At 39.7% G+C, this 15,255-nt stretch overlaps 1 protein-coding gene across 6 annotated transcripts in view; it reads right to left on the minus strand.

The window, feature by feature from the left end:
- Positions 1-14,936, minus strand: part of sorbs3 (sorbin and SH3 domain containing 3) — a 31,410-nt gene extending 16,474 nt beyond the window's left edge. For 5 of the 6 annotated variants that reach the window (XM_025053112.1, XM_025053115.1, XM_017043302.2 and 2 more), the window contains exons 1-6: positions 9,851-9,917; positions 3,308-3,380; positions 2,042-2,230; positions 1,686-1,749; positions 1,430-1,563; positions 1,247-1,310 (exon numbers count right to left, since the gene is read on the minus strand). In XM_025053112.1, the coding sequence (XP_024908880.1) occupies positions 1,247-1,310; positions 1,430-1,563; positions 1,686-1,749; positions 2,042-2,230; positions 3,308-3,319 (463 nt within the window). In that variant the 5' untranslated portion in view covers positions 3,320-3,380; positions 9,851-9,917. Of the gene's footprint in view, positions 1-1,246; positions 1,311-1,429; positions 1,564-1,685; positions 1,750-2,041; positions 2,231-3,307; positions 3,381-9,850; positions 9,918-14,697 lie in introns of those variants that run through there. The other variant, XM_008336659.3, reaches the window with a different exon arrangement.
- Between the last annotated feature and the right edge of the window lie 319 nt (positions 14,937-15,255).

Genomic DNA, 15,255 nt, shown 5'->3' on the forward strand with positions numbered 1-15,255 from the left:
CACTGAGAACAAATCACTCTCTGCGAACTAATCTGTCAATACGAACGAATTACTCTCTGCAAACAAATCTATGGCTGTGAACTAATGTTTCACTACGAACTAATCTTTCACTGTGAACTAATCTTTCACTACAAACAATTTACTCTCTGCAAACTAATCATTCTCTGTGAACTAATCTTTCGCTTGGTTTCATTTGTCACGTGACAGAGAGCTCAGGTCTTTTTTGCTCTCATTCATCTTCACATTATGGTGTGTTTTTATTTCTTAGCTTTTCGCATGGTTTTAATTACTTATGGGATTTGTGTACTTTGTAGACTTTGTCAGCGGAAGCAAACCATGTTGCCTTTAGTATTTAGTGTCGGAGAACCGCAGGCTTCTTTACAACGCCCACAATAAAGCGCCACCTGCTGTAAAACGAATGAAATGATTAGTTCTAGATTCGTTCACGACTCGTTCATTTTCCTGTTCGAGAGTCAAAGATTTGAATCAATAAATAGAGTCGGTCTTCCCATCACTAGTTCACACTCACTCCCCGCCAGGCGCTCTCTCTCATTCATCCAGACACATTCGAAGACCATGGGAAAACACAGAACTATACCATGAACACTGCAACACCACTTCACGGTCGCTACACTAGGTTATATATGTTATATATGTTAAGAAAGCGTATTGAGTTCGTTTGTTCCAAATGAGCTATGAAAATAAATGTGTAACTCTAAGCCATTTTAATCTGGTAAAAGTAACTCTCGGAGAACAAAAGGTTGGAGATCCCTATTCTAGGATGTGTTAATTTGTTTTCTAACACTGTAGACTGGAAGACCAACTCGTTTTTGAACCAGTATGATGTAATTTTCTGCAACAACTAGCCACCTAACTAGGCAAAAGGTACGCAGTCTAATTACAAAGAAGCTTGCAGTTGAAAATGTGTCCCTGCAACCACTTTGGCAACAAGGTTGTGCCATTGACCACACACACAGAAAAGGAATGTGTTTACAATACACAACAGGTAAAAGACAAAATGACAAGCAGTATTCTGAAGGAGCTGAGATCAGAAGGTGGATTAGTGTCAGACCTAATAAAACTGCATGACATTAGACTCAGGGCTTTTTCATTAAGAACTGTATTGTCAGTGTGCTAATCTGTTTTTTCTGGATCAATTCAGTTGTATTTGACAGAGACAGAGAAGGTATTTACTCTGGACTTAAATGCGTGAAAAAAAAGAGAGAAGGAGGAGGGGCATCCTTACCCTCTGGCTTCCTGTGAATCTGTCTGAACATGCTCTTGTACCAGTCTCTGGGCTTGTTCACACTCTAGTATTAAAAAGAGGGAAGGTGCAGAATGCAAAAAAAAAAAACAAAAAAACAAAAACAACGGTCAGACATGGCATTGAAAAGTGTAAAAAAAATGAAGCCGTGTTGTTTCCTCTTACAGATCTGGAGGCGATGGGCATCCCAGTTTCATCCACTGGACCAATTCCAGAGAACTTGATAAGTTTCTCTTCCCTAGTTGGAGTCCAGCTGCGCGGTAATGTGACAGAGCCATGAACACCGTTGAAGAGCCCACCTGCCGCAATAAGTGTGTTATTGTGATTATTTATAATTTTCAGGGAAACAATAAAAAAAACTCTGATATTGTCTTTGGGATGTTTAAATGGTCATAGTGATAGCTAGCTTTTAAATACCTACCACGTATCTGTGAAGGTCCATAATATGATCCGAAGCTCAAAGTTGTTCCATTTACATCTGAAACCTTTAAAAGTGACAAGTCTTACTTTTAATAAGGGTCTGTGTTAATTGGAAGGCATGTCTACAACTATGTTTCTGTGTCTGCAAATTCAAATGATGCCAGCCTTCTAAATAAAGTCACTGTGATCAGAAATACTGAGTTAGAATTTCATGATCAAAAATTATTACAATTATTTTTAAGTATGCCACTGGCTGCCTGTGATACCCTCTCCTTCCACCAAGGGGCAGACTTGTTTACTAAATTCCACACGCTCAACATCATCTTTTTGTAAACATAGTTTTAAGGTGTACAGTACCTTGGACTCTCCAGATAACAGTCTTGCTGAGCGAAACGGGCTAAGGGGAGGTGTAGGGAGTCCAGGGGAGATGACCACCTCATGGGTCATCACTGGAGAAGTTAGAATGTGCTGCCCCGACGAGACTCCAGGATCGTCCGGGAAGACAATCCTGGAGCCATTGGGTTCACCAACCACTTCCACAGTTTGCTAAACACATAGAAGATGGAAAAATATGAATGAATGTAGACAATATGTGGCCTCTGCTCCTGTCATGTCTTCCTGTTGGCCTTTTAAACACATCTGTCCACGGGAGGTCATGTGGGCTTGTTATGGCCTCAGTCCTTCTCCAGAGAATAACTGAACTCTGTGGGGGAGCGTGTGATGAAAAGAGCCCTAATTTATTTAAAGTAGGACCAGTGGGGAGCAGTGTTCCTCCCACTTCATCATCTTTCTTGCCACGACTGCAGAAAGGCCTCATTGAAGCTGCAGAGTGGGGGCACTGAAACAGGAGAGCTCCATTATGAGCCTATTAACTCCCCATTCACCAGGCCTCTGTGTTCTACAGCCAGTGGGCGGAGTCCAGTCCTGAGAGGTTGGGAAAGGGTCGCTGAAGTCAGTTCTTAAGTCCAGCGAGGGTAGAAGTGGTCTTGTTGTCTCCATAGTGACCTTTTACCCCACCATCACCGGCCCATTAAAGCCAGTCTGGCTTTTCTGTTGGAAAACTATATATTATTTCAGTAAGTTGCTGTGCTCTCTATGTAGGGGTTGCCAGGTCATGGGGGTCATGGGAAAGACCTCGAGTCACTTGCTCATCTTCAGCGTTTAACTGAGGAAATCAACTGTTGTCTGTGCCAGTGGCTGTTGTTGTGACGCTGTACTTGACTCTCATAAGCAAACTGACTAGTTGTGTCTATTTGTGAATTACTGTATTGTCCGAATAAATTCTGCACTGTGTTATATTTTTACATGCCTTTTAGTATGTTAGGTAATTGTTTAAACTTCTACACATTTGTTTTTATTGTTTTATTGATTTTATTATTTGATTGATTGTCACTGAAAGTAAATAATGAACTCTACTTGCTTAAATGCAATTTTATGCTGATGCTTCAATTCAAAGCACAAAATTCACACGCAGATTGTTATTTTTTTCTATCTGCAGCTTTGAAATAATATAATGTTTAATTAACCAAAGCCAAGTGAATCAACCTGAATAAGAAGTCAGGAACGGAAACCATATATAGACACAAACATTCTCTTCAAATCCACTATAAGAGACACCTTTACCTGAGTCTGCATGTGATCGGTTTTGGTCCTTGAGTGACAGGTTTTAGATTCTCCAGTCCAGCATCTAATGTATCTGCAAAGACATCCAGAGAAACACTTCAGTGAACAAGGATCAACATTTTCCCCTGTATCCAAAATATCAAATGCATAATAAATAACTCTTGTACAAAGAAAATGCTCATTTTAATCTGTCACATAAATGTAATGTATCTCGTGTTTTTCATTGTATTCTGTAGTAAATACTGCCAAACAAACAAACAGAAGTATTACTAGTAAAACACCACCTATTTAACCTTGTATCATTTCCCTGAGTCAAGGCCTCTCTGCTCTGAATCACACGGAGCATCCTGGTGTCAGATGTTAAAACAGTTTCATTATCTCATCTCATGAGAATTCTAGAGAAGGAAAATGTGTTTCACCCACTTTTCCCAGTTGACCATGGAAAAAACCCACCCACAACAATGAGTGTGACTCATAGGCTGAACCTGCGGGTAACTGGAGGATTGAGTTAGCCAGGGTCTGAGCTTCAAATCAATTAGGAAACAAGATTCAAGATAAAACAGTGCATTTGAAAGAAATGTCTCACAAGTAGCTTTGTGAGATCTGCAGTGTCGGTCGTTATCTTGATTAGTTTCGTCTATTCCAAATAAGAACAGACTAAATGTTAGACTTCATGTGATGACGCTGATATACTTTACTGTCTGAAGAGCATGGCACTGTATATTAGAATGGTGAAGTGAGTCAGTGTAGGTCAGTCTGAAAGTCTGGGAAATGCCCTGTACACATTCACTAATGACTTTTCCACATGGCATTTTCATAGCTCAGCAGTAGAGTCTGTAACAACCGTGATCCAGACGCAGGAAACTATACACACTCTGTCACTGTGCACAATGTTAGACGGCAGGACAAATGTCTGTGGTGCAAATGAATGTTGTTGTGTTTAGGTCCAGACCACCAGGTCACTCTGTCAGGGTCATTGTCTTTCACTAAGTGACATTACATAACCAGATCATCCAGTGAACTGGGAGATTGTGTCTACAGCAATGGCATTACTTCAGCTGACTGATTTATTAACCTGCATCACTTCAATCATCACAGTGTTTAGATTATCAGTCTTAAAGCAGGCAGTCAGGCTAGAGGCCTGTTGTGTTTGGACACAGAACTGAATCTGAGACAATATTTAAATCTAGATGTCCAGGAAAACCCACATAATTATGTTTGTATAAGTCATCATGCACTCACATCGTGTCACAAATATTTGATTAAAATTACACATTATGACAATACGTCTTCACTGATGTCGCTAACTGTATAAGAAACAACCCAACTGAACCACGTCGGGAACTTCACTTGCTAATCAAATTGTTTCTCTTCCTCTTAGATTTGACAGTTTTCTGTATTTCCTAAAACCTAGGTCAAGCAGTTGAAATATAACAAACACATGTCACTGTCACATTGCAAAATAAAAACCCATGAGACAAGTAGAACCTCTATTTAAGGACATGCTATTTTAACACCAGATGTTGGAAGTATGAAATGATAACTCATGATGACTCAGATGTCTGTGGGTCCTAGGGATTGATGTGAATGAGTGCATTTCGTTCACTCTGGATACATGTTTGGGGTGGGTTTGGACAGCAGTCAGTTTTATTTTCACAGCTTCTCTTCTCAGCACCATTGCTACATCATTCTTCATGCATCTTGTGTCCAATTTTGTTTATTTTTGGTTTATTTTTATCTTAGACATTTTTAAATAAAATCATAGTGTTATGCCACTTATAATAACACTATATTATGATAATACATAGTAATAATTGGATACATAGTTTTTCTATTCTTATTACAAATCAACATTAATGGTCTATAGTATAGTATCTACAACAAGAACACATTCAAATAAATCTGTTAAATAAATATCTGAACAGTATTCACGTCATTCCAATTAATGTTCTTTACCCTTGAAGAATAATGAAATGATGACACTATCAAAGTAACAGTGCATTTCAGTTGTATGGTAACTGTCTGTCCTCCAACTCTTAGGACTTAACACTGAATCTCAGTGACTGATGGGAGTTACGTGCTGATGAGTAAACTCTGTCTCTAACATTACACTGTCTCTGCATCTCATATCTGTGGTGAGCACAGAAAAACACAGCAGAGAGAAACTCCAGCACTGCACACATTCCCTTTTCACTCAACTCCGTCCTGCCTAATAAGGACAAATCTGTGATGATATCGAGGCTAGAAAATACTTCTCGTGAAGTCTGGCTCTCTCTGGGTTCTGTCAGTACATTCTTATGTAATTATTGAGACTCAGTAACCAATGGAAGGGTGAAGCTTTAGCCCAGAGACCAAAGGATCGGTGGTATGTGATTCCAACTGATGCCACTGCTCTGAAATATCTGCACGTTAGAGCCCAGGTATTTACAAGTGGCACCCCTGCTGGGTGAAAGGTCCATGATCACCACTGGCTGGGTGATGTGATGTGATGGAAGAACAACAGAGCCATAAAAGGCCCATGTGTCTTTGTCTCAGAAGACGGTGGCTTTGGAACTAACTTTAGACACACAGCACGTCCGATTGGGTAAAAAAACACCCTTCTTTCACATGTGAGTTCGCTGCAGGGTCAATGAGGAATCGGATATGAGAATCCTGGGAAATTAGAAAGGAAATCTCTTCCTCTGTTCCCAGGAAATGTTTCCGTTCATCTGTGAGCAGCAGATGTTAGTGTAGAATAATCATCGATGCAACAATTGATACCAGTGGGTCCACCAGGGGATGCTGAAATCAACTTAGTGAGAAAGGTGAATAAAGGGGGAAGACAAGATCTCACAGGGTAGAGGTTGTGTACAGACATTACAAATAACACAACCTTGGTAAGTGCAGTATACTACAAACAGGAAATGAAAATTACTGTGAAAAGAGTTTTAAATGTGTATGTGTTTCTTCCTCGTCTCTGTAACCTCACTCTTACTCTCACTCTGTGACCTAGTCTCTGTTATCACTCTTTTATCAGGTGTGAAAGATATTTTAATCTCAGTGGAACTGCCAAGTAAACTTCAGGTTCAAAAAAATAAATGTTATCTGTTGATGAGTCAGGTTTAGGGTTGGTGAACTTTGACCACACCCTGTGACTCACGTGAATCCCAGAGGGAGGTTTTAAAACCAAATGTTAATGTTAAAGTAGCATTATTACAAAAGTTAATAATGCCACTTATATACCGTATATATATATATACATACACACACATCTATATATGTATATATATATATATATATATATATAGATAGATAAATATCTATATATTTATATATATGTGTATATATGTATATAGTGTGTATATATATATATATGGTATCTATAAAAACATTACCACATACTGGAACTACATATGTTCTCTTTCTCTTTTTTTCTTCACAGCCTGACCTTGATGACTCTATTTTCCAGCACTTTCAAAGTTGTTTCACTTCTTCATTCTCAGGAAGCTACTGGTATAGTTTGTACAAAATCATCCCACAGCAAAGAATGCTGACCAACCAGCCTCAGGCTGACAGGAAAAACACAAACACAACTAACTACCGCTGTACAGAAGGCAGCACATACAGTACACCATACGTGTCAAACACAAGGCCGGGGGGGCAAATGCGGCCCACCAAGCCATTTTGTGTGGCCCACGGGAGCTTAAAAGGCATTTAATAAAGTCCATGCAGCAGAGTTTATCAACCTATGAAATTAAAAGTTGTTTGTTTTTTTACACAGCAATGAACAATATTTGTAGCTTGAATAAATAATAATCAATTGCAGATACATGTATTAGTCTGTTATGGAGGAGCTACATCTATACCCGACTCTATTTTGTTTGTATCAAAGTCTGAATGACTTTAATTTTAAAATATTGCCAGATTATCGTCAAATAAAGAAAGTAAATGGATATGACTGTTTTTTTCTTTGAATGAAGTAAATTAGAAAAAATTAAGCACATTTTTGCACTATGTCCCACTGCAGGCCGGTACCAAGTGACTTATGGACTGGTACTGGTCCACGAACCAGGGGTTGGGGACCCCTGATCTATACAGTGTTCCATTTAAAACCGGCCCTTCAACTGTTTTGCTGATGTGACCCCTGGTGAAAATGAGTTTGACACCCCTGCAGTATACTATACAGTACAGTATACCAGGAACTGAGCAGTTCTGCCCAATAAAGTGGCCAGTCAGCATACAGTATACTGCCTGGATATATATTCTTCTACACAGATGGTAACTGTGCAGAAGACTGTGTGGTTAATCTTGAATCAAGTGTTGTAAATAAAACTGAACCTTCAATCATTAGCATACATGTTAGCTTCTGCTTCTGTCTGAAGGGCAGTGAGACGTGATCATCAATCATTAACTCCACATAAAGTGGAAACTGCTGTGCACACTTAAAAAAAAGAGCCAAATCAGTTTACCTCAAGCAAAGTTTTTTTTTTATAACAACCTTTCTATTTGTCTAAGGCAGTCATTTATTACTTGAACAATATTGTACACCCCTGAAATAACCAGGAATCGATGTGCTGATGTGTAACAACAGGATCTAATCTTCTAACAAAGGGCTGTCACCTGGATCACCCAAGAAAACACGACAGACTCGAGGGTTAAAGTCTTACTGCCCTTTTAGCTATTTAATGTTATGACTGTTCAGGAAGTTACACAACAAGTGAAGAAATCTCTCTTTGAAAGTGGCGTAAATTCCAGTCACATTTAGTGAATAAATAAAACAGACATTTCTGTCTAAACACATTGAACGCATCCCTCTATGGGTAAGTGTGGGATGTTAAAGGTCCTATGAAGCAAACAGCACAACAACTCTGGCCTTCTGCTGTTGGTTGACAACTGAGCAGATGTGTGGACACAGCCCATAAAAGGTCCTGTGGCTGCAGGTCTATGATATGCAGTTATTTGAGGGGATACATGCACACATTTGTTGGGAGGGAAGGTATTTTACCACCTTGTATGGTGCTCCTCCACTCTGAGCAACAGCAAGAGTCGCTCTGTGTGCTTTTTGTCAATGGGGACGCACTGTGTTCCCTTGGAGGAGCTGCACGAATAAATCACAGCCTCCTTCCCTCCCAGAGGAGCCCTGCACCGAGTTGAGATTTATCAGGTTTGCTCCAAGAACTGACACACACCAGTGTAAGCCCTAATTCAAATGAGAGCAAAGATGTAAAATCTTAAGGATCAGTAGTAAGGGGAAGAGAAATCCTCCACAAATCCTCCAGCCTGTCATCTTGCATCTTCAAAGCCAAGCGCAGCTGATGAGTATGAGTGCTGGCACCAAGACCCCTTGTTGATATCGTAAAGGGAATCAGGACGGGCTGTGAAAATCTCCTTGACAGTAAGAACAGCCCCCACTGATGCCTGTTCCCAACCTGCAGGAGGGATGTCATGGTGGGAAAACTGGCCACAGTGTCTTCTTACTGCTGGGTTGTAGAAGGGGCAGCACTTGCCATGAGCAGATGATCTCCAGCAACAGAACCATGCAGGTCACATGGTTCAACTTGTTTATGGAAGTAACACAAAGGAAACCCTCCAAGACTTGAGTGACACTGCAGCACTAATCCTGCAGATCAGTGTGTTCAAACCACAGAAAGTAGTCATCATCATTCTCCAAAATGAATACTTACTCAGCTTTACAAAAAAAAAAAACAGTTGCAAAACAATATAACAACAGAGTTCCAGACATATAATGAATAAGTATATATAAATATAGGTGGAACATATATAAATACATACATACATACATACATACATACATACATACATACATACATATATATTTATACACATATATATGAATATAAAATGGTAGAAAATATTTATACATAATATTTATGTCTATGCAACTTAATGACATAAATAGAGTCAGTCTATCTTCTATGGGCACTGGCAGATATGGCAGCATCTATCACCCTATACTAATTCACAGCTACATCAGCAACATGAATACTGATACTAAGCTTACTCCACTAAGATTGGAAAATCTTTCTGACCAGTGGTAGAGAGTGATGAAGATGACGTTTCCAGAAGATAAGACTGTCCCATTTGACAATGCAGTAACATCAGACTGGCAGTAATAGGCTTACTGAAGCAGACATACAACGAGTGTCAGCAGATGTTATTTGTTTTAATTATGACTGCTACCACCAAGTAAATAACAGAAAACTTGTCTCAGCTTCTTCATGATGTAATAATTGTTCCCATTTAAACAGGCAACCATCTATGTCTTATCCAGAGTAAAAAATCTATCACATCCTTTCTTGAACGACAGAAGAAAAAAACTATTAAAAAACAACATATGCATTATCGATTGACCTTTTAACTGTGTGGTACCAGCACTGATTGAATTGTTAATTAACCAAAGTAAGAAACATTGTGATATTTCAACATTTTATTTCAAATCTGTTTATTTGCTCAAATTACAACTCTACATGTAAACAGGTTAATGTAAAACTGTCTACCAGTTCATTCCCACTCTTTCTGATTAAACTGTTAAAGTGAACTCACCTTTAACGCAGCACCTGAACGCCTCTCTGCGCCCTGCACGTAAACCCAGCTGCAGAGTGTTCCCTACNNNCTTCCTAATCACTCCAGAGACTGGCCAGGACACACAGGCTTACTCACTCTTTATCATTATCTCTCTCTCTCTCTCTCTCTCTCTATCTATCTCTCCACACCCCTCTCTCTTATCCACTCTCTCTCACTCGCTCTCTTTCTCTCTCACTCTCTCTGTCTCTCTCAACTCTTGTATTGCCTTCCCGGTTGACAGGCGTCGTCATGGCAACACTACTTCAGCCCCTGTTCTAAAGCCACCATGTTTTCGGCCGGTCAGGTCAGGGCAGGGCAGCTCCTTCACTGATGCAGCTCTATTGTTGTGATAAGGTGATATTTCACAGCGTGGGGTTAACTTAAGGGGAACGTAAACAGTTCATCACCTCCACCGCCCTGACACTGACCAACGACTCCATGGCCCCCCTCTTCACTTTATCTCTCCCTTGCCTTCCCTCTTCTTCTCTTATGTGTGTGTATGTGTGTGTGTGTGTTTGTGTGTGTGTGTGTCCAAAGGCCAGGTCTTTGCTTCACTAAAGGGCTACAGAGGAGAACAGCAGCTCTGTCTGTTCTAGTGATTCTGGATGAGTTTCAGAACCATTACTCAACACAGTGCACTGTCATTAACTGACAACACAAGCTCCACTGACATTTCCTCCCATTATCCCAGAATTCAATGTTAAAGGAAAGATTCATAAACTGAGGCTTGTTTTGTTTTTAGCAGTACATTATACAAAGTGGGAGATTGATAAGTGTGCACTGGTAAGTCAGTCAAATTCTTTGGTGCCAGAGAGTTCAACAAAAACGAAAGGGAATGACACTCATTCTTAGCTCATGCAACACATGCACTTAACACAAGCAGGACTCCAGTTCCCCTGCATTTGTTGTCAATTAGGATAAATAGCAAAACTTGAATTGACACATTCACTGCAGCAGCATGTCTGTGGATACAATGGTCCACTGTGCAGGTAAGGGACGCAGGTAAGTGCAAACAGCTTTCTCACTCACATGTACTTTGACTTCAGGCCATAAAATCCAAAGAGGACATGGAATAACATGTAATAGAAGGGTCTAGACCAGGGCTGTCAAACTCAAAAAGTCATGGGCCAAATTTAATATTTATTGCTATTTCAATCTGGATCACTTATATCTATAGACCTACTCAGAACCTTCTTGCTTTCAGGGAACGGTGCAGACCACTGCTCTACGTTGCAACAAAAACTCGAATCAAAAGACTCCTTAAATATTATTGCTTCATTTTCATAATTCCAGGCATATTTAAACAAATAACACAAAGATTAAATATAATAATGAAATAATCATCTTAAAATTAGTTTTGCAAAAAATAATTCCAATCCCAGTTTGTTAAATAAATCCAACCAGGAACTGATAAGGTGTTGATATGGTTGTCCAAATAAACGTGGGTCAGTGCAGCATCCCAGTAAGAATGGTGAAGCAGGACTGTGTGGGCCCATGGATGTTCTAGTGAAACTGAAGCTCTCAGTTTACACAAATAATTAAGTAGTCTGGCTTGGATGGGCTGGATGGATATCCCTTTACTGAGCCTGCTGTCCTCACTCTGTTGTTTTTGCCAAACTGTTAATCCAACAGCTCCAGGCCTGAGCCACACTTTAGTAAAGAGAATCTCCTTAATCTGTGCCATTACAGTGAGGTTGGATCAGCAAGGTAGGAACAGCCAATGTTTACAAATTATATGATTAAAATTTCCATCCTCTGTCCTTTCAATGCTCATTGAAGACAATAAAAACAGTACCGGAAACGAATAATTCTCTACTCTTTTCCCCAAAACATTTGATGGCTTTGATATCTCTCCTCTTCTTACCTAAAAGTCTGAAGCCTGTTTAAAGAGCCTATAGTCCCATTAAACTGTTTTTATTTTTACACTATGACATATATTTACTGTGGCATTATTTCACAATATCTATTTGTACTTGGGTAGAGTGTGATCCATTTTCACAGCAATCTGGTATTAATCATAGAACAATAAGATTGCTGTGTACAAATTCTACTCCAGCACAACCCGAAGAATCTAACAGGGTTTGAGGTCAGGAGTCTGTGGTGACCAAACAATGTGTGAAAATACTGACTCATGCCTCCTGAACCACCCTGTCACATGAAGAAATGTGTCATCTCGAAATATGGCTGTAGCTGAAGGGAGAAAAATATCTAAAACTAGTGCACATTTTCTTTATGATATCTCTCCTGTTTAATATTTCAGAAATTTGATAGCCATTCATACGTCAAAACATGTTCAAAGAAAGGAAAATTACCAGAGTAACAACAACCATTAAACGCAGTCCAATCCAATCAAACATAATGACTAAGGCTGACACTTATTGTTGTGGAAAGTGCACAGGTGGAGACACAAGGGTGTGGTTGGTTGACACCTGGAAAGATGACTGTAAACAGAGTGACTGTAACTAATCAGCTTTATACAAGGTCAAGGTCAAGGTCAGCTTTATTGTCAATACCTTCACATGTACAGAACATACAGAGGTATCGAAATTACGTTCCTCGCCTTCCCGTGCGCTGACAGACATAGACAATACTGAATGAAAAACATTAAGGTGCAATAACAATAAGGTGCATGTATAGCTTTAAGGTGCGGTATGGTCTGTAAAAATATATACATGAAGTACGTAATAAATATAGTAATATAATTAGCAGCAGATGAGGTGAGGTGGTAATAGTGCAGATTAATAGTGCAGAGTAATAGGGTAAGGTTATGCAGATAGATTGTCTTTTTAAAGGATCTGTGACACTTTCTATTTGGGGGCTGCCAAAAATACAGCACTGTACCATGTGAGACCTTCACTGTCATAAACTTTAAAATACTACAGTACTTTAAAATACTAAGATAAAACATCAAATGTTAGCAGCAAATGGTCCACACTTGTGTAATTGTGTTGTAAATATGCCCATCAGCTGTTTCCTCAACCTGATGGTACTGGTATAGACTTAAATCTTAAAGTATGTTTTCCCTTTTTATATTTTTGTTATATTTCTATATTTTTCTATCAGATTGAAAGTTGTTGTCAACACCTGAGGACATAAAGGTTCATATTTACAAACCTAAAAGATAAGTATATGGCATTTGGAATTTCATGGTTCATTTGTCACCAACCACACAAAAGAAGAGCTGTAACAAAACATGTTTCATGGAGGAATATATTCTTATATCACATTACAGCAGCTCAAACACAGCCAATCTGGATGATTGGTAACCAGCAGCCGAAGGACACTTTATCATTCTCTTAAAAAACCAATGTTAGCAGAACAAGCTTCAGCACGTTGGGTTGCTACACGCATTACAATAAAAGTAGTTTTGAAAGATTGTATAAAAACAAAAAAACGCAGTAAGCGGGTCTCTGGCCCTAGCCTCAGTACAAGTCTGGTCTTGGTCTTGATACGGTCTCGCCCTGCTTTTGGTCCAGGACTTTGTTCAAGTTTGTCCCTATCTTGTTTGTGTTTCTTTGACTCCTACACTACAGTATCATCACCAAATCTGTTCAGTTTTGCACAGCAAGTAGACAAAACATGGAGGTATGATACTGTAGCACAGTTGTGCACTAATATACTGCAGTGTTAAGACCTGGATATGTACTAGCTTGTAACTACACAGCCCATTAAAAGATTTGACAGTAAATAAACAAACCATGACATAAACCTCTTACAAAATCAATGATTACATTACTGAACGGCTGCAGCCCTGGGCCTTTTCCCAGCTCCTCTTTATTCAACGTAATGAAGATAGAGCATGTTTTCACACATCACAGGATGAAGTCATCTCTAAACAGACAGAGATAGCAGAGCACAGATAGTGTGTAGGTCGTGGATAAAACGAACGGTGCCGGACAGGACATCATGTAGTGTTGTGTTAGTCATTCGTACCACAGGCTCTGAGGTAGGACTTATGAAATGTCCCTGAGACTTAACTCAAAAAGCATCAGGGTTTATTGTAACGGTAAACAACATTCTTTGAAGCTGTGCATGTCCCAAGGTTTACCCTGTTGTTCCAATGGGATAAATATCTCACAAATCCTCAAGGGGCCTGTTGCTGCTACTGCTGCATCCTCTTGCTGTGACCCAGAGGATGCCTCTCTGTATGACTGACTTAATAGTTGCAGATATATTCACCCACTTGTGAAAATCAAAAACAGCTCTGCTCAAATTGACACTATTATCCTATTTAGAAAAAGACCCCAGTCGACCCCTGAAATCATGCTGTGCTCCATTTCCATCCGGCCGCAGATAACAGAACATTTTTGTTGCCCTCAAATCTCTGTCAGTGAGATTCATCAGACTCCTGTCCTGTCATTATGCTGTGTTGTCCTTTTTTGGTCAATCAACTTGTGGTGCTTGTATGTGCAAGACTGTGAAAACAAATTTCCTCCGGGCAGAAGACAATCAAATATATATATTGACCATAAACATCTAAAAACCACATGATATAAACAACCACATACCATAAATTTTGGTTCCGACTGTGGAGATTTATTTCTCACATGAACCAGTGTCTGTCTCCTACAATTATTCAGCTGTTGCTCAACAAATGAAACAAAACAACCAAACCAACAAGGTTTTACAGCCCAGGCCTGTTTGTCTCAGTGGTTTCCAGTGACTTGTGCCCAGCTCTGGTGTTAAATGCAATATCTGTCAATTAAAAAATAGCACTAGGCACACCAGGAGAGGCTGCCAATGAGCCCTGAAGAATTACAATATACTTCTGTGGTAGTAGCACAAACTGTGCTCCAGTCCAAGTGTGAAGTTGCAAAAGTACTTACGAGACAGCTGCAGGCTGAGCAGTAAGGTCTCCTCAGTGCAGAAGGAGAGTGAAGGAAGAAGGAGGGAAATCGCTGCTGCTCCTCTTTACTCCTCTCTCTCTCTCTTTCTGTGTCTCTTTGTCAGGACAACACAGTGTCTTTTTATCTCTGCCCGTGATTCAGTCTGAATGTTTGACTGTGTGCATGGAGCGAGCTGTGTACGTCTGTACTGTATGTGTGTATGTGTGTGAGCTCGCACTGTGAAGCTCATTATAGGAAAGGCAGCTCAGTAATAGTTTCCATCCACAGCTGGAAATAATAGCGCGTCCTATGATACGGGTTCTGTGGCACCGCCCTCTAGTGTTCGACATGTCAATTCATACATATTCAGTAATGGCACTCAAAGTCTAACTGTAAGTCTTACATATTGTGTCACATTAATACCAAGCACAAAGGTCACAATGTGATTTCTTAATGACAACACTGATCTTTAGACTCCAGATGACATAATAATTCAGTGGAACAGCAAAAGCAATAAGAGTCAAATGATTACGTGGAAGTAAAAATATGTATATATAT

This window comes from Cynoglossus semilaevis, chromosome Z (assembly GCF_000523025.1).
Source record: "Cynoglossus semilaevis isolate Cse_v1.0 chromosome Z, Cse_v1.0, whole genome shotgun sequence".
NCBI lineage: Eukaryota > Metazoa > Chordata > Actinopteri > Pleuronectiformes > Cynoglossidae > Cynoglossus > Cynoglossus semilaevis.